This window comes from Canis lupus, chromosome 14, assembly GCF_003254725.2.
Source record: "Canis lupus dingo isolate Sandy chromosome 14, ASM325472v2, whole genome shotgun sequence".
In the NCBI taxonomy this organism is placed as follows: domain Eukaryota; kingdom Metazoa; phylum Chordata; class Mammalia; order Carnivora; family Canidae; genus Canis; species Canis lupus.
Window position 1 is genome coordinate 56,131,843 of NC_064256.1, and position 22,397 is coordinate 56,154,239.

At 34.0% G+C, this 22,397-nt stretch overlaps 1 protein-coding gene across 1 annotated transcript in view; it reads right to left on the minus strand.

The window, feature by feature from the left end:
- ASZ1 (ankyrin repeat, SAM and basic leucine zipper domain containing 1) overlaps positions 1–22,397 on the minus strand; it is a 52,441-nt gene that overhangs the window by 25,235 nt on the left and 4,809 nt on the right. Inside the window, exon 4 of the mRNA XM_025464762.3 lies at positions 21,752–21,863. Coding sequence (XP_025320547.1) covers positions 21,752–21,863 — 112 coding nt within the window. The remainder of the gene's footprint in view (positions 1–21,751; positions 21,864–22,397) is intronic.

Genomic DNA, 22,397 nt, shown 5'->3' on the forward strand with positions numbered 1-22,397 from the left:
ATACTAAGATAATCACTGATATGAGTTGGCTATCTTCCCAGATCTTAGCAAAGAAAAATTGTAAATTTTACATGTATGAACATATGCAGAAAAATGGCATTTTTAAACATAAATATCATGCAGTTCATGCAATGCTTTAAATTCCCAATAAATGAATTTAAGATTCTTACTTTCCCCCTGAGTATTGCTTTGTCTCAATCATACAAGTTTTGATATCAAGGCTTCAACTGTTCAGACCTGATTTTGAAAATGAAAATCTATTTTGATTTCTTTTTTAATCTACGAATTATTACAATGTATAATTTTAAGTACCCAATTTTATGCACTGAAGAGGCTTTTGGTTGTAAAATTCTAAATTCATTACACTGTGGTTAGTGAAAGTATTCTACAAGAGATCACCCTTTTTTCTAAAAGGTTTTATTTGTTTATTCATTAACGACAGGCACAGGCAGAGACACAGGCAGAGGGAGAAGCAGACTCCTCGCAGGAGACTGATACAGGACTTGATCCCAGGACCCTGGGATCATGTCCTGAGCCAAAGGTAGATGCTCAACAGCTGAGCCACCCAGACGTCCCAAGAGATCACTCTGTTAAAAGGAATTTATTAAGGCTTCCTTTATGGCCTAGAAAATCACCATATTTTAAAAGCAATCCACGTATATTTAGAAAGAATCCATATGTATAAATTATGTTAGAATTCTAGGTAAGTATCGATTAGATATATGCTAACATGTTTTTTTATATTTCCTATATCTAACTTTTTTGCTTATATCTTTATTTTTTGTCTAATCTGTTTATTAAAAACTTCAAATATGATTACAGATTTTGTTATTTTAAAAAATTCTAGTAGTTTCATTTTACAAATTTTAAAGCCACACATTGAAACTATCTTGTTAAATTTTTGCTTTTTACCCCAGAGGTCTTTTTCGTCTTGGTATCTACCAGGTATAAATATTTGCTAAATGAGTATTTTTGACCATTTTATTTTCAACCATTAGGTATTATTTTGTCATTCTCACTGGATTTTGGTTTCAGCCAATGTGAGAGTTACTGTATTTTAGTCACTGAGTTTTACCTATTATATTCTTTTTCTGTCAATAAGGTTAGACTTATTTCTGACATTATGCTTTTTATTTACCATGTCTCCTCTCCAGTCTTATTGGACTGATCAAATTCTATTTGTTCTATCCACCTCTCACCCCTTGATCTGAAAGCTTACAATATCCTTACTTTAGTACTTACTTTTAATTCCTTCTCACCTTCTTCCCAACACTCTTCATCTTACCATTTAACAAAGACAAAAGTGAATCAATAACTGTGGTCTCATCTGAAGAGAGAAGTTTTCTTTTATTCTGTTTCATTTTCCCCTCAGCCACCCAAATTCCAAAACTGTTGGCATGGAAATTTAGTGTAACCTGTCATTTTATTATAAATGCTCTTTTTTTTAAGATTATATATTTATTTATTCATGATAGTCACAGAGAGGAGAGAGAGGCAGAGACACAGGCAGGCTCCACACCGGGAGCCCGACGTGGGATTTGATCCTGGGACTCCGGGATCGCTCCCTGGACCAAAGGCAGGCGCTAAATCGCTAAGCCACCCAGGGATCCCCTAAATACTCTTTTCTTTTAAACAGCTCATAGTTATTTAGGGGATCCCTGGCTGCCTCAGCGGTTCAGCGCCTGCCTTTGGCCCAGGGCGTGATCCCAGAGTCCCGGGATCGAGTCCCATGTCGGGCTCCTGGCGTGGAGCCTGCTTCTCCCTCCTTCTGTGTCTCTGCCTCTCTCTCTCTCTCTCTCTCTCATAAATAAATAAATAAATCTTAAAAAAAATAAATAGCTCGTAGTTATTTAGATTTACCATGTTTATTAATTTATTTGTCCAACATTATTTCTTGCATCGCATTATTTCTTCTGGCTTTTCTTTTTTCCCCATACTTAGTTAATTGTGATATATTTGTAATTGTGATAACTTTTTAGATGCTATTTTTAAGAGTCAGAAGAATAGTGGTTCTTGGCCAGGAACAGTTTTCTATGATATATGTGGAGGCATTTTAGTTTACCAAAATAACTGGAGGGAGTTATTGGTATTCAATGGGCAAGGGCCAGGGATGCTAAATATTCTGTAGTAATCAGTAAAACCTCACTCAAAATGTCAACTATGCCTGTATTGAAATAACTAAGTTTTCATATGCATGAAAATGCCTTTATTTTTCTTTCACTCTTGAAAGATAGAATAGCTAAATCTAGAATTACAGGTTCAGGGGATCCCTGGGGGGGAGCAGCGGTTTAGTGCCTGCCTTCGGCCAGGGGCGTGATCCTAGAGTCCCGGGATCGAGTCCCATGTTGGACTCCCCGCATGGAGCCTGCTTCTACTTCTGCCTGTGTCTCTGTGTCTCCCTCTGCCCCCCTCCCTCTCTGTCTCTCATAAATAAATAAATAAATAAATAAATAAATAAATAAATAAATAAATAAATAAAATCTTAAAAAAAAAGAATTACAGGTTCAAAGTTTATTCCTCAGATCATTTATCTTCTTCTGCGTATAGTTGTTATTAAGAAACCTAATACTGAATGATCATTGCCTTTTCTACAGGTAAATTTTAGGATTTTTGCCTCTATTCTTGATATTCTTAAGTTCATTGTGATGTGTCCATATATTTTAGTTTTTAATTAAAAATGTTATAAATATTTATTTGTGTAGATGTATAAATCTTGCTTTCAAAGATCTTTCAATCCCAAGGTTTTGTGTTTTCAGTTTGAGAACATTCTATTCTGGCTACTAGCACTTCAAATATAGTCTCTTTAATTTTCTCCCTCTGGAAGTCTTATTAGATAGATGTTAGAGCTTCGTCAAGGTTCTCTATGTCTCATTTCTTTTTTCCTTTATAACCCATGGTGTCATATTCTAGGACATTTCCTTAAATCCATCTTCCAGTTCATTAATCAGCAATTCAGCTGAATCCCATCTGCTGTTATTCACATATACTTAGTTTAATATTCAACAAGTTTTCTTTTTTATAATTCATTGTATTTGATAATTTTTTAGTGGAGGCAAATCCTTCTTTTATTGCTCAAAAGAATAAAGTCTTTTTTAAATTCTTCTATTTTTTTCCACTTTCTCTAGTCTAAGTTACTCTTTTGTTGAATTTGTTGTCCCTGTTTTATGATGTTTACATTCTCCAGATTTTGATGATTTGTGATTGTGCACCATCTTCTGGCCTGAAAACGCCTCTCAAGCATGAAGACTCAAGCCAACAACCTTGGCCTTGCCTATCAGTGCTAAAGTTCTTAGGGATTGCCAGAAAGGGTTCCCATCTGTTTCTTTATTTAAAAAGTTACTCCTTTGGGCAGCCCGGGTGGCTAGCAGTTTAGTGCTGCCTTCAGCCAGGACCTGATCCTGGAGACCCAGGATCGAGTCCTGCGTTGGGCTCCCTGCATGGGGCCTGCTTCTCCCTCTGCCTGTGTCTCTGCCTCTCTCCCCCTCTGTCTCTCATTAATAAATAGAATCATAAAAAAAAAAAAAAGTTACTCCTTTCCCATTCCAGAGGTAATTCCCTTTCCTGTGTCAAAAAGAACTTTGCTAAAACTTCATGGATATCTAAAATTTGTTGTGGAGAGGCAAGACTTTAGCATTTGTTTACTTTAACATCTTGAAGTCATAAATCTATTTTTCAGAAAATTCCTGGTCTTTTCTTTGGCCATGTTTTTCTTTCAGAATTTGTAGAATCATTTCATCAAGTTAAAACAAGCCCCTTGGCAATCTGAATGAGATGTTTAATTTTACAGACTAATTCAGATAATAAATGAATGTTTTTAAATGCTGAGTCATCCCAGCCAAGAACATGACACATCTATTTAATTCAATATCCTTTTGTATCACTCAGCAGAGTTTTAAACTTTTATTCATTTGGGTCTTTCATATTTCTTGTACATTCACTTTTAGACATTTATGTTCTTTGCTTTTGACACTGGTATCTATTATCTCATTGTATTCCCAAGCTGGTTGTTATTTGTAAGTTGGAAATCAATTTTATTTGCCTATTAGTATTTAAAAAAATACATCATTTTATGATTACTATTTCTTTTTTAAAGATCTTATTTATTCATGAGAGACACACACACACACACACACACACAGAGAGAGAGAGAGAGGCAGAGACAGGCAGAGGGAGAAGCAGGCTCCATGTTGGGAGCCCGACGCGGGACTCGATCCCAGGACTCCAGCATCATGTCCTGGGCCAAAGGCAGGCGCTAAACTGCTGAGCCACCCAGGGACCCCCTGATCATTATTTCTAACAGTTTCTGGATTGATAATCTTGGGGTTTACCAAGCATATATTCATATAATCTAAAATACTAGAACTTTATCCCCTCTTTCCTAATAAAAAAGGCCTAATCAGGGATCCCTGGGTGGCGCAGCGGTTTGGCGCCTGCCTTTGGCCCAGGGCGCGGTCCTGGATATCCGGGATCGAATCCCACGTCAGGCTCTGAGCCTGCTTCTCCTTCTGCCTGTGTCTCTGCCTCTCTCTCTCTCACTGTGTGCCTATCATAAATAAATAAAAGTTAAAAAAAAATAAAAGTTTCTATTAAAAAAAAAAAGAATTGAAAAAAAAAAAGGCCTAATCAAAGGTAGTATAGTTCAATGGTTTAAAACGTGATTTGCCAAAATTTTTCTGTCACAAGCAAAGAGTAAATATTTTAGGTTTATAGGGCATACAAATCTGTGTCACAACTACTCAAATCCACGGTTGTAGCATGAAAACAGACACAGACAATACATAAGTGAATGAGCATGGCCCTGCTCCAGTCAATTTTAAAGGTTTGCAAACTCTTGGTTTAGAGCCGAAGTTGTATACTTATAAATATAAATGTAGTCATTCTGCCTAAGTTCAAATCTAATGTTCAGCATTTATTGGTTGTCTAACCTCAGGAAGTTTCTTAAACTCTTGCTGCCTCAGTTTAGGCATGTCTACAACTTTGTAGAGGCATGATAATAGTTTCTACATTTGTGGCACCTATTTGTGATACTACCATAATCTGTGGTAATGACATAATAATCTTCAATAACCAAAATAGTACTAAGCATGAAATAAATGATCTGTCATTATTAGCTACTTTTATTATTATTTGTATCTCTTGTTTTCTCCTTTTGCATAACTGAATTACCTTCCTAAAACAATGTTAAGACAAAAAGAGAGCTTATAATAAGCACTTTTGCCATCTTCTTGGCATCAATGCAAATGCCTCTATTGTTGCTCTGTTAAGCATACATGATTTGTTTTGGTTTCAGTTATATGTTTATGAAATTAAGGAACTATTCATCTAATCAAATTATACTAAGGCTATAAAAATTGGAATTTGATTTGAACTTTTACAAAAACACCATTTTGGCATCTATTATAATGGCAAACCCCCTTTAAAAAAATTCCTTGATCTGTTTATAAAATGCACTTCCCTTAAATAAATAAATAAATAAATAAATAAAATACACTTCCCTAATATTGACCATGTTTTTTGTAGTTGACATGAATACCATATAATCTCCACATATTATTTAATTTGCTGATAACATTCATTTCCCTGATACTTCATTAAGGATCTGGGATTTTTTAAATTTATATTTCTAATTGAGATTGATTTATAAAGTTTGTTAGATAATTTCTTTTAACTGGGTTTCAGAATCAGTTATGTTTGCTTTATAAAGAAGAACTGAAAGGTTTCTCCTTTTTTGATATACTCTGAACTATTTAAATTGTATTAGTGTAATTTATTTCCTAGAAATTTAAAAGTAGTAACCTGTTCAACTCTCTGAGCCTAGGACTTTTTTTTTGGATATTAGTTTTCTGACAATTTTTCTTAAAACAGAAATCACAACATAAAAATTAAAAATAACAAAAAATAGCACAAAGGAAAACATACTAGAAATAGCATCTTCAACACATAGAACAATAAAAAGCTAAAAGGTCCAATATACAAAAAGGTCTTATAAATCATTAAGAAACATGTGGGCCACCAAGTAAAAATAATGGCAAAGGTCACAGGCAATTAATAGACAAAGAAATATAAACACCTAACAAAAATGTGGAAGGCTAATCAATTAAGTATTAAAAATCATGCAAACTAAAATGAAGTATCACTGTTTACACGTCAGATTGGAGAATTTAGAACATCAAAAAAAGCCAGTGATATCACAGCATAGGTCTTCTCAAATAGTGAGGGAGGTAGTAACAGGTAAAACAAAATTTTTCAGAAGACAGTTTAGCAGTACCTATCTCAATTCTAAATAAACATATCTGAGTCAGCAACTCTACTTTAGGAATATGTTCCATGGAAAACCTACTCATGTTTCCAAAGATGTTCACCATAGCATTTTTGTAATACTAAAAAACTGAAAACAGTCTAGCTGTTTTACAATAAAATATTAGGTTAAGCAATGATAACACATCCATTACAGTGGAATACTATGCATCCATTATAAAGAGAACTATAATAATACATACTGGCAGTGTAGTGTCTGAAAAACACGGATCAGTTAAAAAAGCAATTGCAATACAGTATATAGCATTTAACCCCATTTAAAAACAAAGGAAAACAAGAAAAATGCTAACACATGGAAGAAATTCATATATAACATGAATATATAACATATATAGCATATATAACAACCTGTTATGGATTAGGAAAAAAAAGACTTTTCACTTTCTAAATTACCTATTAAAAAATAAAACAGGAACCTTCTGTGATCAGAATTTTATTTTTTTAAAGATTTTATTTATTTATTCATGAGAGACACACAGAGAGAGGCAGAGACACAGGCAGAGGGAGTAGCAGGCTCCATGCAGGGAGCCTGACTTGGGACTTGATCCCAGGTCTCCAGGATCAGGCCCTAGGCCAAAGGTGGCACTAAACTACTAAGCCAGCTGGGCTGCCCTATGATCAGAATTTTATTTTATTATTTTATTTGTAAAGATTTATTTATTTATGAGAGAGAGAGAGAGAGAGAGAGAGGGAGGGAGGGGTGGGGGGCAGAGACACAGGCAGAGGGAGAAGCAGGCTCCATGCCGGGAGCCCGACGCGGGGACTCAACCCCGGGACTCTAGATCGTGCCCTGGGCCAAATGCAGGCGCTAAACCGCTGAGCCACCCAGGGATCCCCATGATCAGAATTTTAAATAAAAATACATTTTGGTAACTATCCTGAGGTACAATGGAACTAACGTTCTTCAAATTCAGGCAAAATTACTTGCTATTTTTCAATCCTGGACATACTCCATGGCTCTGGCAAAAGCAACTGCCTTTTAACTGGATTTCCTAACTCCAACCAATCCTCAACCTAATATCAGAATAACTTTCATAAAATACTAACACATTCCTTGTTCCTAAAATTGTTTCATAGCTTTCAGATAAAATTCATATTTTCTAGCATGAATTATACAGATTATTATCTAGCCACGGCCAAATGACTCATTTTCTACTCTAATACTATATGATCTGGTTATATAACTTACAATTGTCTGAATAAAATATGCTCACTTACTCTCCTCTGTCTGCAGAGGCACCTCCCTCTATATTGAATATTCTCTTCTATCATCTTCATTTTACTAATTACTACTTATTTTTCAAGTCTCAATTCTAAAGATAAAACTATAGGAATGTTTCACTTGACATCTTCCTTCATCTCTGTTAAATTCTCCCCTAATTTCTATTTCTAGAGAGACCCTCTACTACCTCTGGCCCTAATACCTTGTAAATGTCTATAGTCTTATAATGTCTTCTACTATTTTGTCAAATTCTTGAGGCAGGAAACGAATCTGTTACCTTATATCTCCTAGTGCTTAGCATATACTGTTTAACTAAACCCAGTTGAATATACTAGATTATTTTTTCCTTCATCTACCAAAGTTCCTCAAGAAATTAAATTTACCTTTATTATATCCCCCATAATTACAATTATTTTTCTGGATGGTACAAAGCCTTTTATCTTTTAATTATTTCATTTCAATAAAACTTCCACTAGAGGGCATACAAGGAAAAGTAGAAACAAAACTTTCAATCTGACTGAGGAAAAAAAATGTACCCTCATAATGATAAATTTATTACTTCTCTGACCAAGGGCAAAATGGCTGGTGAGTCTGCATGTCACACTTTTATCATATAGTTCAGTATTATCTACTGTTTTTACTCTGCTTTAAAAAACAATCAAATTTTAGCTGGTGAGATTAATGAAATAATTATGAAAAAGAAGACTCTGACAATGATACAATTCTATGAATTGGACATCCATTTCCAGCTATCAGAATAGTTTTATTATATTAACCTTCCCACTAACAAAGGCTGTAAAAGCTAACACAATACAAAATATTTTTGAAGGCCTTGTAGAAAACTAATGCAGCCAGAATATGAGAAGCCAGTATCTTGGGGAGAAAGGCATTTGTTGAACTGAGTACTAAATGCCCTATCACTTTTTCTCTTGAGGCATTTACCAATTCCTGGGTAGCATAAGCAGAAAGTTGTACCTCTAGACCTTCTTGTGGAGGATAAAGACAAAAATTGGAGTTCAAGGGAACCAACCAAATACTTTAAGGATTAAGAGTCCAGAAAAAAGTGAGGAGCAGAAAGTAAAAGGGACCATGCAGAGAAGTGATCTGGTCTTTTATTTTCAGGGCATATACAGATTCCTAAGATACATAAAATATGTATGGAGAGGTAAGAGGAAGACCATAAAACAGCTGCTAAGAGACTGAAAAGAAGAGCTTTTAGCATTCCCATAAAACTGAGGAGACAAAATTTATCATTCATGATCCTTAAAAGGTAAGTGGCTTAGGTAAAATCCCAACTTTGAGTTGAGATCGCTGAAGGGCTATAAGGGAAATACAGATGAATCCTGAAACCCAACCTTGAGCCATCATAATCACTGATTAGATCAAGGTTTAACTTCCAGTCCGAAGAAAATATTTACTGGAAGCAAACAGACCTATATAAATGTTTATACATACTATCTAACATTCAATCAAAAATTACTAGGCATTCTAGAAGACAAACCAAGTGACCATAAGAGAAAGAGACAATTTAAAAAAGACTTATAGATGTTACTAGAAACATACTTTAAAATAAGTGACTAATACGCTTCAGAAAATAGAAGACAAAGAAAAAATTTAATTACAAACCTGAATTTTAGGGAATAAAAAAGAGTTAAGCAGAAATTCTAAAACTGAAAAATAGGATTACTGAAATTAAGTTAATAGATTATTTTAATAGCACATTAACTGCAGCAGCAGTTTAGTAACCTGAAGGTTAGGAGGAGGCCAGGAGAAAATACCCAGAGTGAAATATGGAGAGGAAAAACAATGGAAAATAAAAAAAAATAGTTAAGAGACATATGTGATATGGATATAATGGTCTAAATCTCAGGTGCGGGGCGGGGAGGGGAGAGAGAGAACATGAATGAATGAGGCAAAAGCAATTATCTGAAGATATATTGGCTGAAAAACTTCCCAGACTCACAAAATATATCAAACAACAGAATCGAAAAGTTCTATAAACCCCAAGCTGAACAAATTCAAAGAAAGATATACTTAGGAATATTACAGCAAAGTTGCTCAAAATAAAAAACAAACAGGGATCTCTGGGTGGCTTAGCGGTTCTTAGCGGTTGAGCACCTGACATTGGCTCGGGGCGTGATCTTGGAGTCCCGGGATAGAGTCCCACGTCAGGCTCCCTGCATGGAGCCTGCTTCTCCCTCTGCCTGTGTCTCTGCCTCTCTCTCTGTCTCTCATGAATGAACAAATAAATAAAATCCTTTAAAAAATACAAAAAAACCTCAGAAAATCATAAAACCCACCAAAGGATAAAATACAGTATCTTCAACAAGAAGACTAACAGCTTTTCTATAGAAACAAAGGAAGCAGGAGACAGCAAAATGTAGCTTTAAAATACCAAAAGTAAATAACATCTAACCTAGAAGCCTGTGCTCAATTAAAATGACTTTCAAAATTAAAGTAAAATAAAAAGGTTTCCAAACAAAAACAGACTTTGTCACCAGCAAATACAGTGAAGAAAGGTTTCAGAAGACAAATGATCCCTGATTGAAACATGAAACTATAGGATGGAATTAAGAATACCAGAGAGAGTAAAAAAAAAAAAAAAAAAAAAAAAAAAAAAGAATACCAGAGAGAGGGACACCTGACCTGGGATGGCTCAGCGGTTGGGCATCAGGGCGTGATTCTGGGGTTTGGGATCGAGTCCTGCATCAGGGCTCCCCACAGGGAGCCTGCTTCTCCCTCTGTCTATGTCTCTGCCTCTCTCTGTGTCTCTTATGAATAGATAAGTAAAATCTATCTATCTATCTATCTATCTATCTAATCTATCTATCTAGAATACCAGAGATAATACGTTAGATCTAAATAAGAATTCATAACAACATAATTGACGGCAATAATAAAATGATGATAATTATATGCTGTGAGGCTTAAAACACATAGAGATTTAAAATATATGACACCACCACCACAAAGGTAGGAGTGGGATGAGCAAATGGAGTTAAAATATTCTGATTCCTGACATTGTCCAGGAATTGGTAAAAGTATTCGTATATAATGGACTCATAAGTAAAAAGTACATGCTAACAATGTCTGTGGAGTAGCCACTCAAAGAACAACAGAAGAATGAATAACTAGCAAGATAGGAAACTGAATAAGAAAAGATAAAAATCTAAAAGCAATCTTGAGGAAAAAGAACACCAACGAAATGAAACATACATCAGTAAGTACCCTAAATGCCAGTGAACTAAATATTCCTATTAAAAGGAAACTATTGTTAATCAATCTGGATTTTTATTTATTTTAAAACATTAAAAGATTTATTTATTTATGATAGTCACAGAGAGAGAGAGAGAGAGGCAGAGACACAGGCAGAAGGAGAAGCAGGCTCAGAGCCTGACGTGGGATTCGATCCCGGATATCCAGGACCGCGCCCTGGGCCAAAGGCAGGCGCCAAACCGCTGCGCCACCCAGGGATCCCTCAATCTGGATTTAAAAAAAAGAATTGTCTGTTGCTAACTGTAAATAAAAGCACACACAAAGGCTGAAAGTAAAATGACGGAAAAAGATACTATACAAACACTAAAAGAAAGCTGAAACCACTCTACTAATAATCTTACATAAAGTATATTATAATAAAGGAGCATTACTAAACATGCAGAGGAATATACTTCATAAAAGGTTAATGTATCAGGAATACAGGTGACCTTAAAACATAAGCAAAAGCTGATCAAGACAGAAATCATAGTAACTGACAGAACAAGTGAGCAAAAAACCTGTAGTCATTGAGTAGGTTTGAGTAACAGAACAAATAAATGTTGCCTAATTAATATACATGCACCATTATACCCACATATTGCCAAATTATTAGAAGTGAACATGAACATCAAAAACTGACCACACTCTGGGCCATAAAGAAAATATCAACAAACTGTAAAGATATGAAATCACACAAAATTGTGTTCTCTGACCACAGTGAAATTAAGACAGATCATTAACAAAAATAAAACTAAGAGATTAAAAAAAACCTGTGATATATTCAAACACTGGACTATTTATCAGCAATAAAAAGTAAACTACTGATATATAAAACATAGATATACCTCAAAAATCTTATGCTGAGTGAAGAATTCAGATACTAAGAGTATATACTGTATGATGCACTAAACAGAACACTAATCAGGGAAGAAAAAAAATAACAGTGGTTGCCTCTACGGTTCAGAGGATTGTCTTGGAAGGGACCTAAGGAACACCCCAGAATAATGGAAAAATGTTCTGTATTTTGAAAGGGATGTGAGCTGTGTGGGTATATTTATTTGTCATTCTCCAAATTGTACACTTAAGATCTGTACATTTCACTTTGTAAATCAGATTTCAATGAAAAAGTAGAATAAAAAATAGACCAAATGATGTGAGTTTTATAGATATATGGATGGATTACTATATCTAAGTACATGTGGATGATAATCAATCAATCCAACTTGGGCAGGACAAAAATACATAGAAATTATAAGACTTGTTACCTCTGGGGAAGAAAGAAGTGAAATGAATATGATTGGGGAGGATGCACAGCAGCCTTTAATCATAGCTTATTATTTTAAACATGTTTAAAGCAAAATTAGAATCATGAGGCAAAACATGGCCTTCCAAAGACTATATGAATCACAGCTTTGTTATGTAGAAGTTTTATGTTTTTCTTAATTTTTAGTAAGTCGTAATGGCTTTAATAAGGGCCAATGAATATTAAAAATCAGTATCTTGACTAGATCCAGTAAATTCTTGACCAAGTAAAGGTCCTAATTAGTGTACAGTACTACAAAGACATACTAACAGGAGATATTAAACTTTCCCAACAAAAATAGATCCACTTGTATATAGGTATTCATGAAGTTGCCATAACACTGGAAAGTGGGAAAAATTTTCAAAAGGAAATATAATTGTAGCAGTATGCTTCTTATTGACTAAAATACCATCTGTATGTGTACAAGATAAGCATAATGGAGAAATAAATCAATTCTTTTAGTCTTATGCTTCATTATATCAATTCATCCTTTTTCTTCAGCACAGACCATTAATATGTAGGAAGTAACCTATTCTGGTGGGAATCACTAAAATAGTGTATTTAAGTAACAAAAAAAACCCTTTCATTTTTGAAAGCTATGAAATCATGAGAGAAAGCTTAAAATGCTATTTTTACACTGTTCACTTCTTCCAGGACTTCTAATATTGGCGGACAACCCTGAATACAAAACATATAAACCAAGACAACTATGAAATAAGTAACAAACCATATTTCATTTGATATATGACACCATCAATTTTAAGAGGCACACCAATTTCAGAGATATGTGAAAAAAAGTATCAGAATACATGAAATATGATTGGTTTTTATTTCAAATTAGTTTTTTTGTGTGTGTGTGAAAATGCATATGGTGACCTAAGCTTAATCAAAACTCAGAAAGAGACTTAAGAAGATGGGATTATAATTTCTAATTACAAAAAATTTGGAACAATTATACTCAAAAATTGGGTAATCCTTTTGAGGAGTGTTAGACAAACTACAGCTTCACTTAAAAAGAAAATCATTCCTTCAGCAGTTAGAACAGTTTAAAGACTAATCGCTGAAGTCAGAGTGTATCTAACTTTCCATTTAGCCAACATCCTGTATCATTGCTTTCTTTGCTAAGCTACTAGAAAGGGTGATTCACATCCATTCTTTCCATGTCCCCAACTCTCATTTACTCCGAATCCACCAAAATAATAATCCAGATATTTGCCATACTGAAATATTTAACTAATTTTTAAAGTTCAGTTAAAAGAATATCCTTATACATTTATGTACATTTTATTAAAGTGATAAAAATGTTTAAGTAAAAATAGTATATATACTTATTAGTTTAACTTTATAGATCAGTCAAAAATACGCATTTCAGAAATTGTGCTCTTATAATAAAGCACAGGAAATATTATCAACTTAAGTAAATGTGACATTTGGTAAGCATTTACTACGAAATGGCAGCATGTTAAACACTTTCATATTCATTATCTTGTTTTAATTCTCACAGCTACCCTGCTAGCTAGTTAGGTATCACATCTATAAATCACTGAATAAAATTAGCCTTAAATATTTCAAAAATACTTGATGACTATATTAGCTTGGACAAATTGGTGAGACAGTATCCGGACTTAGACCTTCAGCCTCTAAGTCATGTTTCATGTCTTCTATGGCATAAGTGGATTGACATATTATTACTTCACAAATAATGTTTCAGTTAAGTTTTGCAAATAATACAAATTATCATTCTATCAAAGTCAGTAAGAACTTAATACCAAATGAAAGAACTGTGAAGGAATAAAAAAATATGTAGCCCTAGGGTAGTTAGGGTTCACAGGGAAATCAAGAGAACATGAAAGGACAACATATGAGATGTATAAAATGCGAACAAGACAGTCACCCATCCAAAATCATAGCTTATGAACAGAAGTACCCTTGTGGGCTTAATAACAAAAGAAAGCATCATACACTATTAACCTGGCACTTGAAGACACAATTTGAATGCAGTGAGGTAAGATGATGATATTCCACATTGAAGAGTAACAAAAGCAAAAAACATAGAGGCAGGAATGATTATGTATCTGAGGAACACTGCTGAAATGAAATGAAAAAGAAGTTAGACTTTCAGGAGTAGTGAAAAGTAATTAAGGTGGGATCAAATTACAGAGGGTTTGGCCTTTATCTAATAGACAAAAAGGAAGTGTGTTCTACAGTAACAGCACACAAGACTGAATAAAGAACAGACTTAGTGTAGTCAAAAATATCAATTAGGAGGCAATTAAAGTAGCCCTTAAGGTAGGATTAGAGATCAAAACTGCAATGAATTTAAGAGACAATATAAAGAACAAATTAGGGACAAATTATATATAAAAGTGCATGAAAAGTCTGAGCTAAGTATCAATTTTTCTTGCTACAAATTTATGCTCAAAATTCAAAATTAATAATTGCTTTAAGCATACAGTTAAAAGGAAATACAATTGTGGCCCTGAAGAAAATACATTTACATTTCAGGTGACATGGTAAATCATCAGACTGTCCACCCAATGTTGCTGATTCTCCTGTGTCACAGTAGATTATACTTCCTCCCTCCTCTGAAGCTAGATATGACCATGTGACCACAATTAAATAAAAGAAATGGCACAGGTCTCTTCGAAGTGGAAGCTGTAGTAACTAACACACAACTTACCACTGGTCTTAGACCCCAATAAAACAAAGTCAAGTCAGAATTTGGAAGTTATTTTTATATATTTGTTTTAAAGTCTTGGTTTCTGTACATGTGTTTTCAGAGATCAGTGTCAAGGGCTTTCATCAAGTAGCTTTTTTCACCTCTACCCTCTCCATTTCATGCTTTCAAAAGGACCAAAGAGATTTCCAGGTTTATGAATAGTAATATTAATGCCATGCCCTATGTATGCAAGGTAACACTAAGGTATTTGTCAATGTTCACATACATGTAAAACTGCTAACAACGGTAATTTCAGCTCCTGTATTCAGATAAAGAAAGAACAGGTAAATAAAAAGATGGGCAAAGAATATCGATAGGCAATTTATAAAGATATATAGGAAAAAGCCCCCAACAAAATAACAATTTCTAGTTTTCTAAATAAGCTGTTTTTAAAATTATTTCTGAAAATATTGTGACTTCAGTCTGTTTTCAGAGCAAAGATATGTCACATATTTACTTACAACTAGAAAACAAGTTAATCTTGTAATCCAAAATTACACCTCAATTTACCAAATGCTCCAGTGACATTTACAACTAAATTTATACTCAGGGAAAGTAAGTAACATTTTTCCCAGAGTATTTTCTGTCTATTAAAACAGGCAATAACATTCAACAAGTTAACAGTCACACAATGATTACGTCAAAACCTTAGATATCAGTTACTATGTGCTATCTTATCAACAGTAATAAAAACATCTATTGAAACTAAAATGCCACATCATTTTATAAAACCTTTATCTCATGTCTGAGCAATCCGAATACAATAAATTTCTCTGCCAGGAAAATTGCCTTCTAAATGTAAAAACATATATATATTTTTTAATATAAGAAATGTTTCAAAAAATGGTTTCAGAAAATTTGATGAACCCATACCATTCCCGAAAACAGAAATTATAATTATATATACTTTCTGGAAACTTATTATTACTCTAACAATAAAAATCTCAACTCCAAATTTAAGGCTAGATTGAAGAAGTTTTCAAATTTTATTATATATCCAATCATCTATTACAGACCTTTTAGACTTTAATAATTTATAATGTCATTGGTTACTACATTATCAATATAAAAAGAAAAGTAAGGAACGGTAAGTCTATACCATGGCACAACTGCCAAGCTGCAAGTAATTAGACAGCAGGCCACCTTTTTTTCAGGGCTAAATATGACTAAGCTACACTAAAGTGATAATATTTTTGTGTTCACATACTCTCCTTTGACATCTATAGACTTTTAAAATCAAAACATTCAACTATCTACAATAATTTAGGAAAAAAGAAATCCCAAGATATAAGGCAGTTAACACAGACATGTTTTGCAACAATTAGAAAAGACCATGTTGTTTAAACTGGTCATGTTGAAAAATTCTAAATATAGATAGACAAGATGGGAAACATAAATACATTCCAATGGTGGGTTCTGTTTGGATTAACTGTTGTAAATTCCTTTATCAAACCTGTGCTACAGTCAAAGTTTTAAATACTTGGGGGACGCCTGGGTGGCTTAGCAGTTGAGCATCTGCCTTCTGCTCAGGGCATGATCCCGGAGTCTGGGGATCGAGTCCCACATCAGGCTCCTTGTAGAGAGCCTGCTTCTCCCTCTGCCTGTGTCTCTGCCTCTCTCTGTGTGTCTCTCATGAGCAAATAAAATCTTTAAAAAATAAAAATAAAAAAATAAATACATACATACAAACATACATACTTGGGAGCCACTTTTCTGTTCTGTAAAAACTATTATCTACCAAAGAGTTGTAAGGATTATATTAGAGAATATATTTAAGAGCAATCAACACACTGCCTGGTACAGTTTCATTTAAAAACAAGCTAAAGAACTAACACCCAAAACAAATTCTAAAGCCAAAAAAAAAAAAAAAAAAAAAAAGCCAAAAACAAAACCCAAACCAGTATTAAATTTCCATATTTTGCTAGACACAGTACACTGTGCTAAGACTTGTCAGTAGCAAGGTCCAAAAGAAACATAAGATGTGATTTGTTATTAACTTTGAAATGGCTTTCAAGTTGTCATTTTTTTGACCATTTGTCTCATAGGAGGAAAAATAGAATTTTAAAAATTAAGAAAAAGTAATTTTAAAAAATCAAGATAGGTCTATACGTAGTAATATAGAAAGTTGATCATTAAATATTAAATTAGTTCTATTTTAAACATGATAAGCGTCTGCATGGAATACAAGGAATTAAAGAATTTTAAAAATTAAGAAAAAGTAATTTTAAAAAATCAAGATAGGTCTATACGTAGTAATAAAGTTGATCATTAAATATTAAATTAGTTCTATTTTAAACATGATAAGCGTCTGCATGGAATACAAGGAATTAAAGAGCTAACAGAAAACCTGTAAGTAAAAAAACAAAACATTTAGAAGATGCAGATTTCTACTTCCAATTAATGCCAAGCTAATGTGTACCAGAACTGTGAAGGCATCAAAACAGCTAAATGAAATTTTAATTTCTTAAAAACTGAAGGACTAATAATATATTGAAGAACTACTAAGCCAAAATCTAGATGGCAAAAACCCAGAGGTAAATCAACTTAGCATTTGTGGTTGCTTTTGTCTGCAGGGCATTTGCCAGTCCAGAAGAACCCAATCGGAAAATGAGCTGTGGCGTTGGAGGTAGTGAACATGAAGAGGAAGAAAATCAAAGTTCTGGGCCTACACGAAGTAGAAAGTTTACTAAACCACACCCGACACACATTAAGCTGAGGCTCTAAGGGCTACACCTTCAAGGTAAGGATGAGCCAGAAATAAACTAGTATCCTTAGTATACATCACCAAATGATCCAGGGGACTTCAAACCCTGAACTTTAGTTAGGTTACATGAGTCCTGGACTGATGGTGCCCAGGGCACCTTTTGAAACACATAAATTCCTACCTGGTGGCCTCATATTGTTCCTACAAGTTTTAGAATATAATGACTAGCACCTAGTCATGAATCAGAAGCATGAAAAGCTACTGCTAACAGAAAGGATCAAGGGTCTTGGTGGATACCAAGACTTCAAATATTGTAATTATTTCATGTAGACTACAGTTGACCCTTCAACAACATGGACTTGAATTGCATGGGTCCACTTAGGCACAGATTTTTTTTTCAATAAATACAGGGGTGTCTGGGTGGCTCAGTTGGTTAAACATCCAACTCTTGATTTCGGCTCAGGTCATCATGATGTCAGGTTGTGGGACTGAGCTCTGGACATAGGGCTCAACACTCAGTGTGAAGTCTGCTGGAGATTCTTTCTCTCCCTCTCTCTGTGTTCCCCCCTCACTCTCTCTCTCTCAATATAGAAGTCAACAAAATTTTTAAAAAAATACAGTACAGTATTATAAATATATTTTCTCTTATGATTTTCTCAACATTTTTTCTCTAGCTTACATCATTGTAAGAATACAGTATATAATACATATAACACACAAGTTAGTTGACTGTTCATGTTATTGGTAAGGTTTCTGCTCAACAGAAGGCTAGCAGTAAAGTTTTGGGGGAATCAAAAGTTACATGCAGATTTTCACCTTACAGGGGGTTGGTGTTCCCAATCCCTGCATTTGTTCAAGGGTCAATTGCATACATTTGTCATATTAAAGAAGTTCTAATTTAGAGCTTGAAAGTGTTTTCAGGGAACAAAGAGCTGTAAAAAAAGTGACACTGTCAGGGTGCCTGGGTGGCACAGTCAGTTGACTGTTCTATTCTTGGTTTTGGTTCAGGTACAGATGTCAGAGTCCTGGGATCAAGCCCCATGTCCAGCACCACACCCAGTGTGGAGTGTGCTTGGGATTCTCTCTGCCCCTCCCCCTGCATGCCCACACAGTGTTTGCTCTCTCAAATAAATAAATAAATCTTAAAAAAAAAAGTGACACTGACAGTTAAAAAAAAATCAAACAGAATTTCTAGAAAGAAAGTAACTGAAATTATTATCTGAACTGTTGAGCTTAACAATAAATTAGAAGCAATAAATTAGAAGTGAGATTCAGTGATGGAGAAGGTGAACTGAAAATTCTTATTCAGAATGTGACTCAGTGAAACAAAGACAAGAGGGAAAAAAGAGAGAACTGAGGTCTAACAGATATACAATTAGAGAGGAAAGAGGAAAGAACAGGGTAGAGATAATATTTGAAAATGAATGAGACTTTTCCAGAACTGAGGTATTAATCTAAACTTTAAAAAATGCTGGTCATACTGGGGCTTGGTGTGGGACATAAAGACACCTTAATGATTCCATGTTAAAGTGATGGATTTTTTTTTCATTAACCAATTTCAAGATGAAGCATAAGAAATGTCAGAAATGTTGAAAGAAGCTAAGAAAATTTCTCAGAGACACCTAGGAATCAAATGGTATTTGCAGATTTTAAAGTCTACTTACATACATTATTTGAAAGCAACATAAAATTTCAAAGCAGATGAGAGTTGCTCTTTCAAGTAATCTTTATCTAATACATTTGAATATTAATATATGTTCACCATAATAATGAACTAAAATGGCTAAAGTAGAAGAAAAGTTAAAAATAATATAGAGCATTTAGTGATATTGGTCTTCAACACACATATGCAAACAGCTTGCTTTATCAAAACAAACAGCAACAAACACCAAATGTGATTTCTCAAAAAACAATTCAGTAGGTAAAACAAAGCAGCAGATAGTCCACAGGTAACTGAGGAACAGATGTAAGCTGCTGGTCTCTAGCTTACCTGGGATCTCAGGCTAGTAAAGTGAGCAATGCTCAAAAAGACTGAAACTTCAGATGCTTGGGGCAGAACTTTACATTAGAAAAACATACTAAATTATACACTGAAAATGGTTAAAATGACAAGTTTTATGTTATGTATACTTTACTACATTTTTCTACCATAAAAAATTTTTCAAAAACGAAAAGGAAAAAAGGGAGGGAATAAGGATTGAAACTAAATTCCTAATATTTTAATAGGTTTTGATTTTTATCACTAATGAATTATCCATAAAATTCCCACCAAGTCTTAACTGCACTCTCCTGTGTCCTGAGATTTTTTTTCATTGCCACCACACTATCCCCATCTGTCCACTAATGCTATTCCTTCTTATAAAATCTGCAGCTGAAAAGCAGTATTTCCCATGACTTATTCTTTTCAGCTCTATCAAGATCCTCATTTTCTGCAAGAAAAGAGTTCAATTATTGCACTACTTTATGCTATGAGCTTAAAATAAAATAAAGTAAAAAAATTAAATCACATCTAAAAATGAATAATTTTTCAGGTATTTCTCACATTTGTTAATTAGATGCAAATTGTTCTTTTCTTCAACCATGCTGTAAAATTCTCTATTTTAGTTGAGAGCATTTCAATTCAAATTTCATGTTCTTTCAGATTCATCAGCTTTTCTGGGATTTTCAGTTTTGAAACTGTGGCTGCCTCATAGTTTTAGCTTGAGGTGCTAAGCTATTGTTATTTTAGTGCAAATGGATTTTTTTTCCCCTCAAATATACCTTGTATATACAAAAGGTACTTTCTAGTTCTTATGGAAGTAGAATAATCTAGAACCCATGACAATGACTTGCTTGACTTCTCCTTTGTGTGTTTACAAGATAATAAGTCATTGGAAGGGTAAAGATTTTGCTCTCTATAATACAGTGCAGAAGCAGTAGAAAAAAAATGAAGAGTACCAGCAAAAAGAAGTTCCCGTTGAACCCAGAATGGCAAATTATTTCATAAGCCACTTCTGAGGGTAAAAATTAAAATTGTAGGACTCATCAAGGCTTACTTCAGCTAAGTGTCTTGGAGTTCCCAATTCCTAAGTACAGTCAAATCCAAAGTAAAGCCTAACTAGGGATTATACCATATATGACAGAATAAAAGTTCCTGTGAATTGATTTGTTAAAAATCTGAAGGTAGTTTTCCAGATCTTTAAAAAAAAAACCTGGTTGTTAAATACTGATTAACCACTCTATAAGCCTTGCGTTTTCTCACACTAGTTTCTCAACCAGAGCACTATGATATTTTGGGATGGGTACTTCTTTGTTTTGAGAGGCTATCCTACCTACTGTGGATGTTTAGCAGCATCCATTATGCCAGTAGCATACTCTAAGCCAGGGGAATCTCCTGGACGTGACAATCAAAAATATTTCCAGACATTACAACGTGTCCACTGGGAGACAAGATAGACACCTGCTGTCTAGGTGTCATAGAAATTAAACTCAATTAGGAGAAAAAAAAACCCTTCTAAAGTCAAGTATAGTTATTTCTATATATCAGGCACTAGATCATTATTATTTTAATGAATTATGCGTAATAATTCTATTCATGCTAGACATATTTCTGTTGGATAGTCTATTTCCTACTCTATTCATTTTGAAAATCAAATGAAACAGAGGTTAAATAAAACAGAAGACAGAGGGAGATGAGGAAAGACTTCAGAAAATTTAAGCTGATTCATTTTTTAAATTACTGACATTTCAACAGATCCAAGATACAGTTACTGCATGTTTTCAACACATCTAGATGCTATCACCTACATGATATAACATAAGTGGAAAAGTCTTAGGAAAATGAAAATATTTCAATATATCATTTTGGAATTCTTAATATTTGCATAGAACTATTTAGCAGGTAAGTGTTATACAAAAAGAACACTAAGAGGTTTTACTATTATAGCTTAATCACGGTTTTAAGTGTATGATTCATGAAAAATGATAGTTTATTACCTTCCTTTCCCCCTCATTTCAAATTCTTAAAACATTTCCCTAAAAATTAAAAGTTGAAAGACTACTTTCATGATATGCCCTTTCTTTTGATAATTTTATAAAACTGGAACCATGACCTTGTGACCTATTACCATTCCTCAACTTTATGGCCAAGTAAACACACACTGTGTATGATTTTTAAAAAATGATGCTATCAAATGTTTAGCAGGCTGATAACGAAAAATATCCATAGTTTTTAATAGATAAGGCTCTTACCTACAAGGAACATTTGGATCAGCATTTCTTGAAAGTAGTAGCTCTACACACTTTAAGATCTGTTCCTCTGAGCCACATGCAGAACACGCAGTTATCAAAATAGTTTGCTTATCTGTAGTGAAAAGAAAAGTGAGGAAATGCCCCCACACATCAAGAAATGTCTCTGACTTCTTTTATCATTCAAAAGATTCTAAATATTTACTGTACTCTTTAAAATTTTATAACCTATTCCCAAAGCTCTTACTCTCAGTAGATAACTGTTTTCTTTCACCAAAAAATGAGTTTAGGAATAAACTGCCTTAATCTCCAAAATATAGCTACATTTCTTAATTTCCCTTCCTTATTCCTTTTTTCCTTTTAAGAAAACAGGAGAGTGGTAAGAACATGGATGCTATATAAAGATACTGCTTGGAGTCGAACAGTTTTTGGTTGATTAAAATTTGCATTGCTGAACTTGTAGTTGAAAGTCAATACCCGATATTCTCTGATTTCACTTCTTTATTTCTCATTCATTTTACAGCTCAATGAAATCTGGCTTTTATCCAAACCATCCTACTGCAAATGACCTAACTGCCATATCCATTGGTTTCTTTTTGGTCCTTTTCTACTGGGATCTCTCTGAATTTCCTGTTTCCTAAAAACTTCT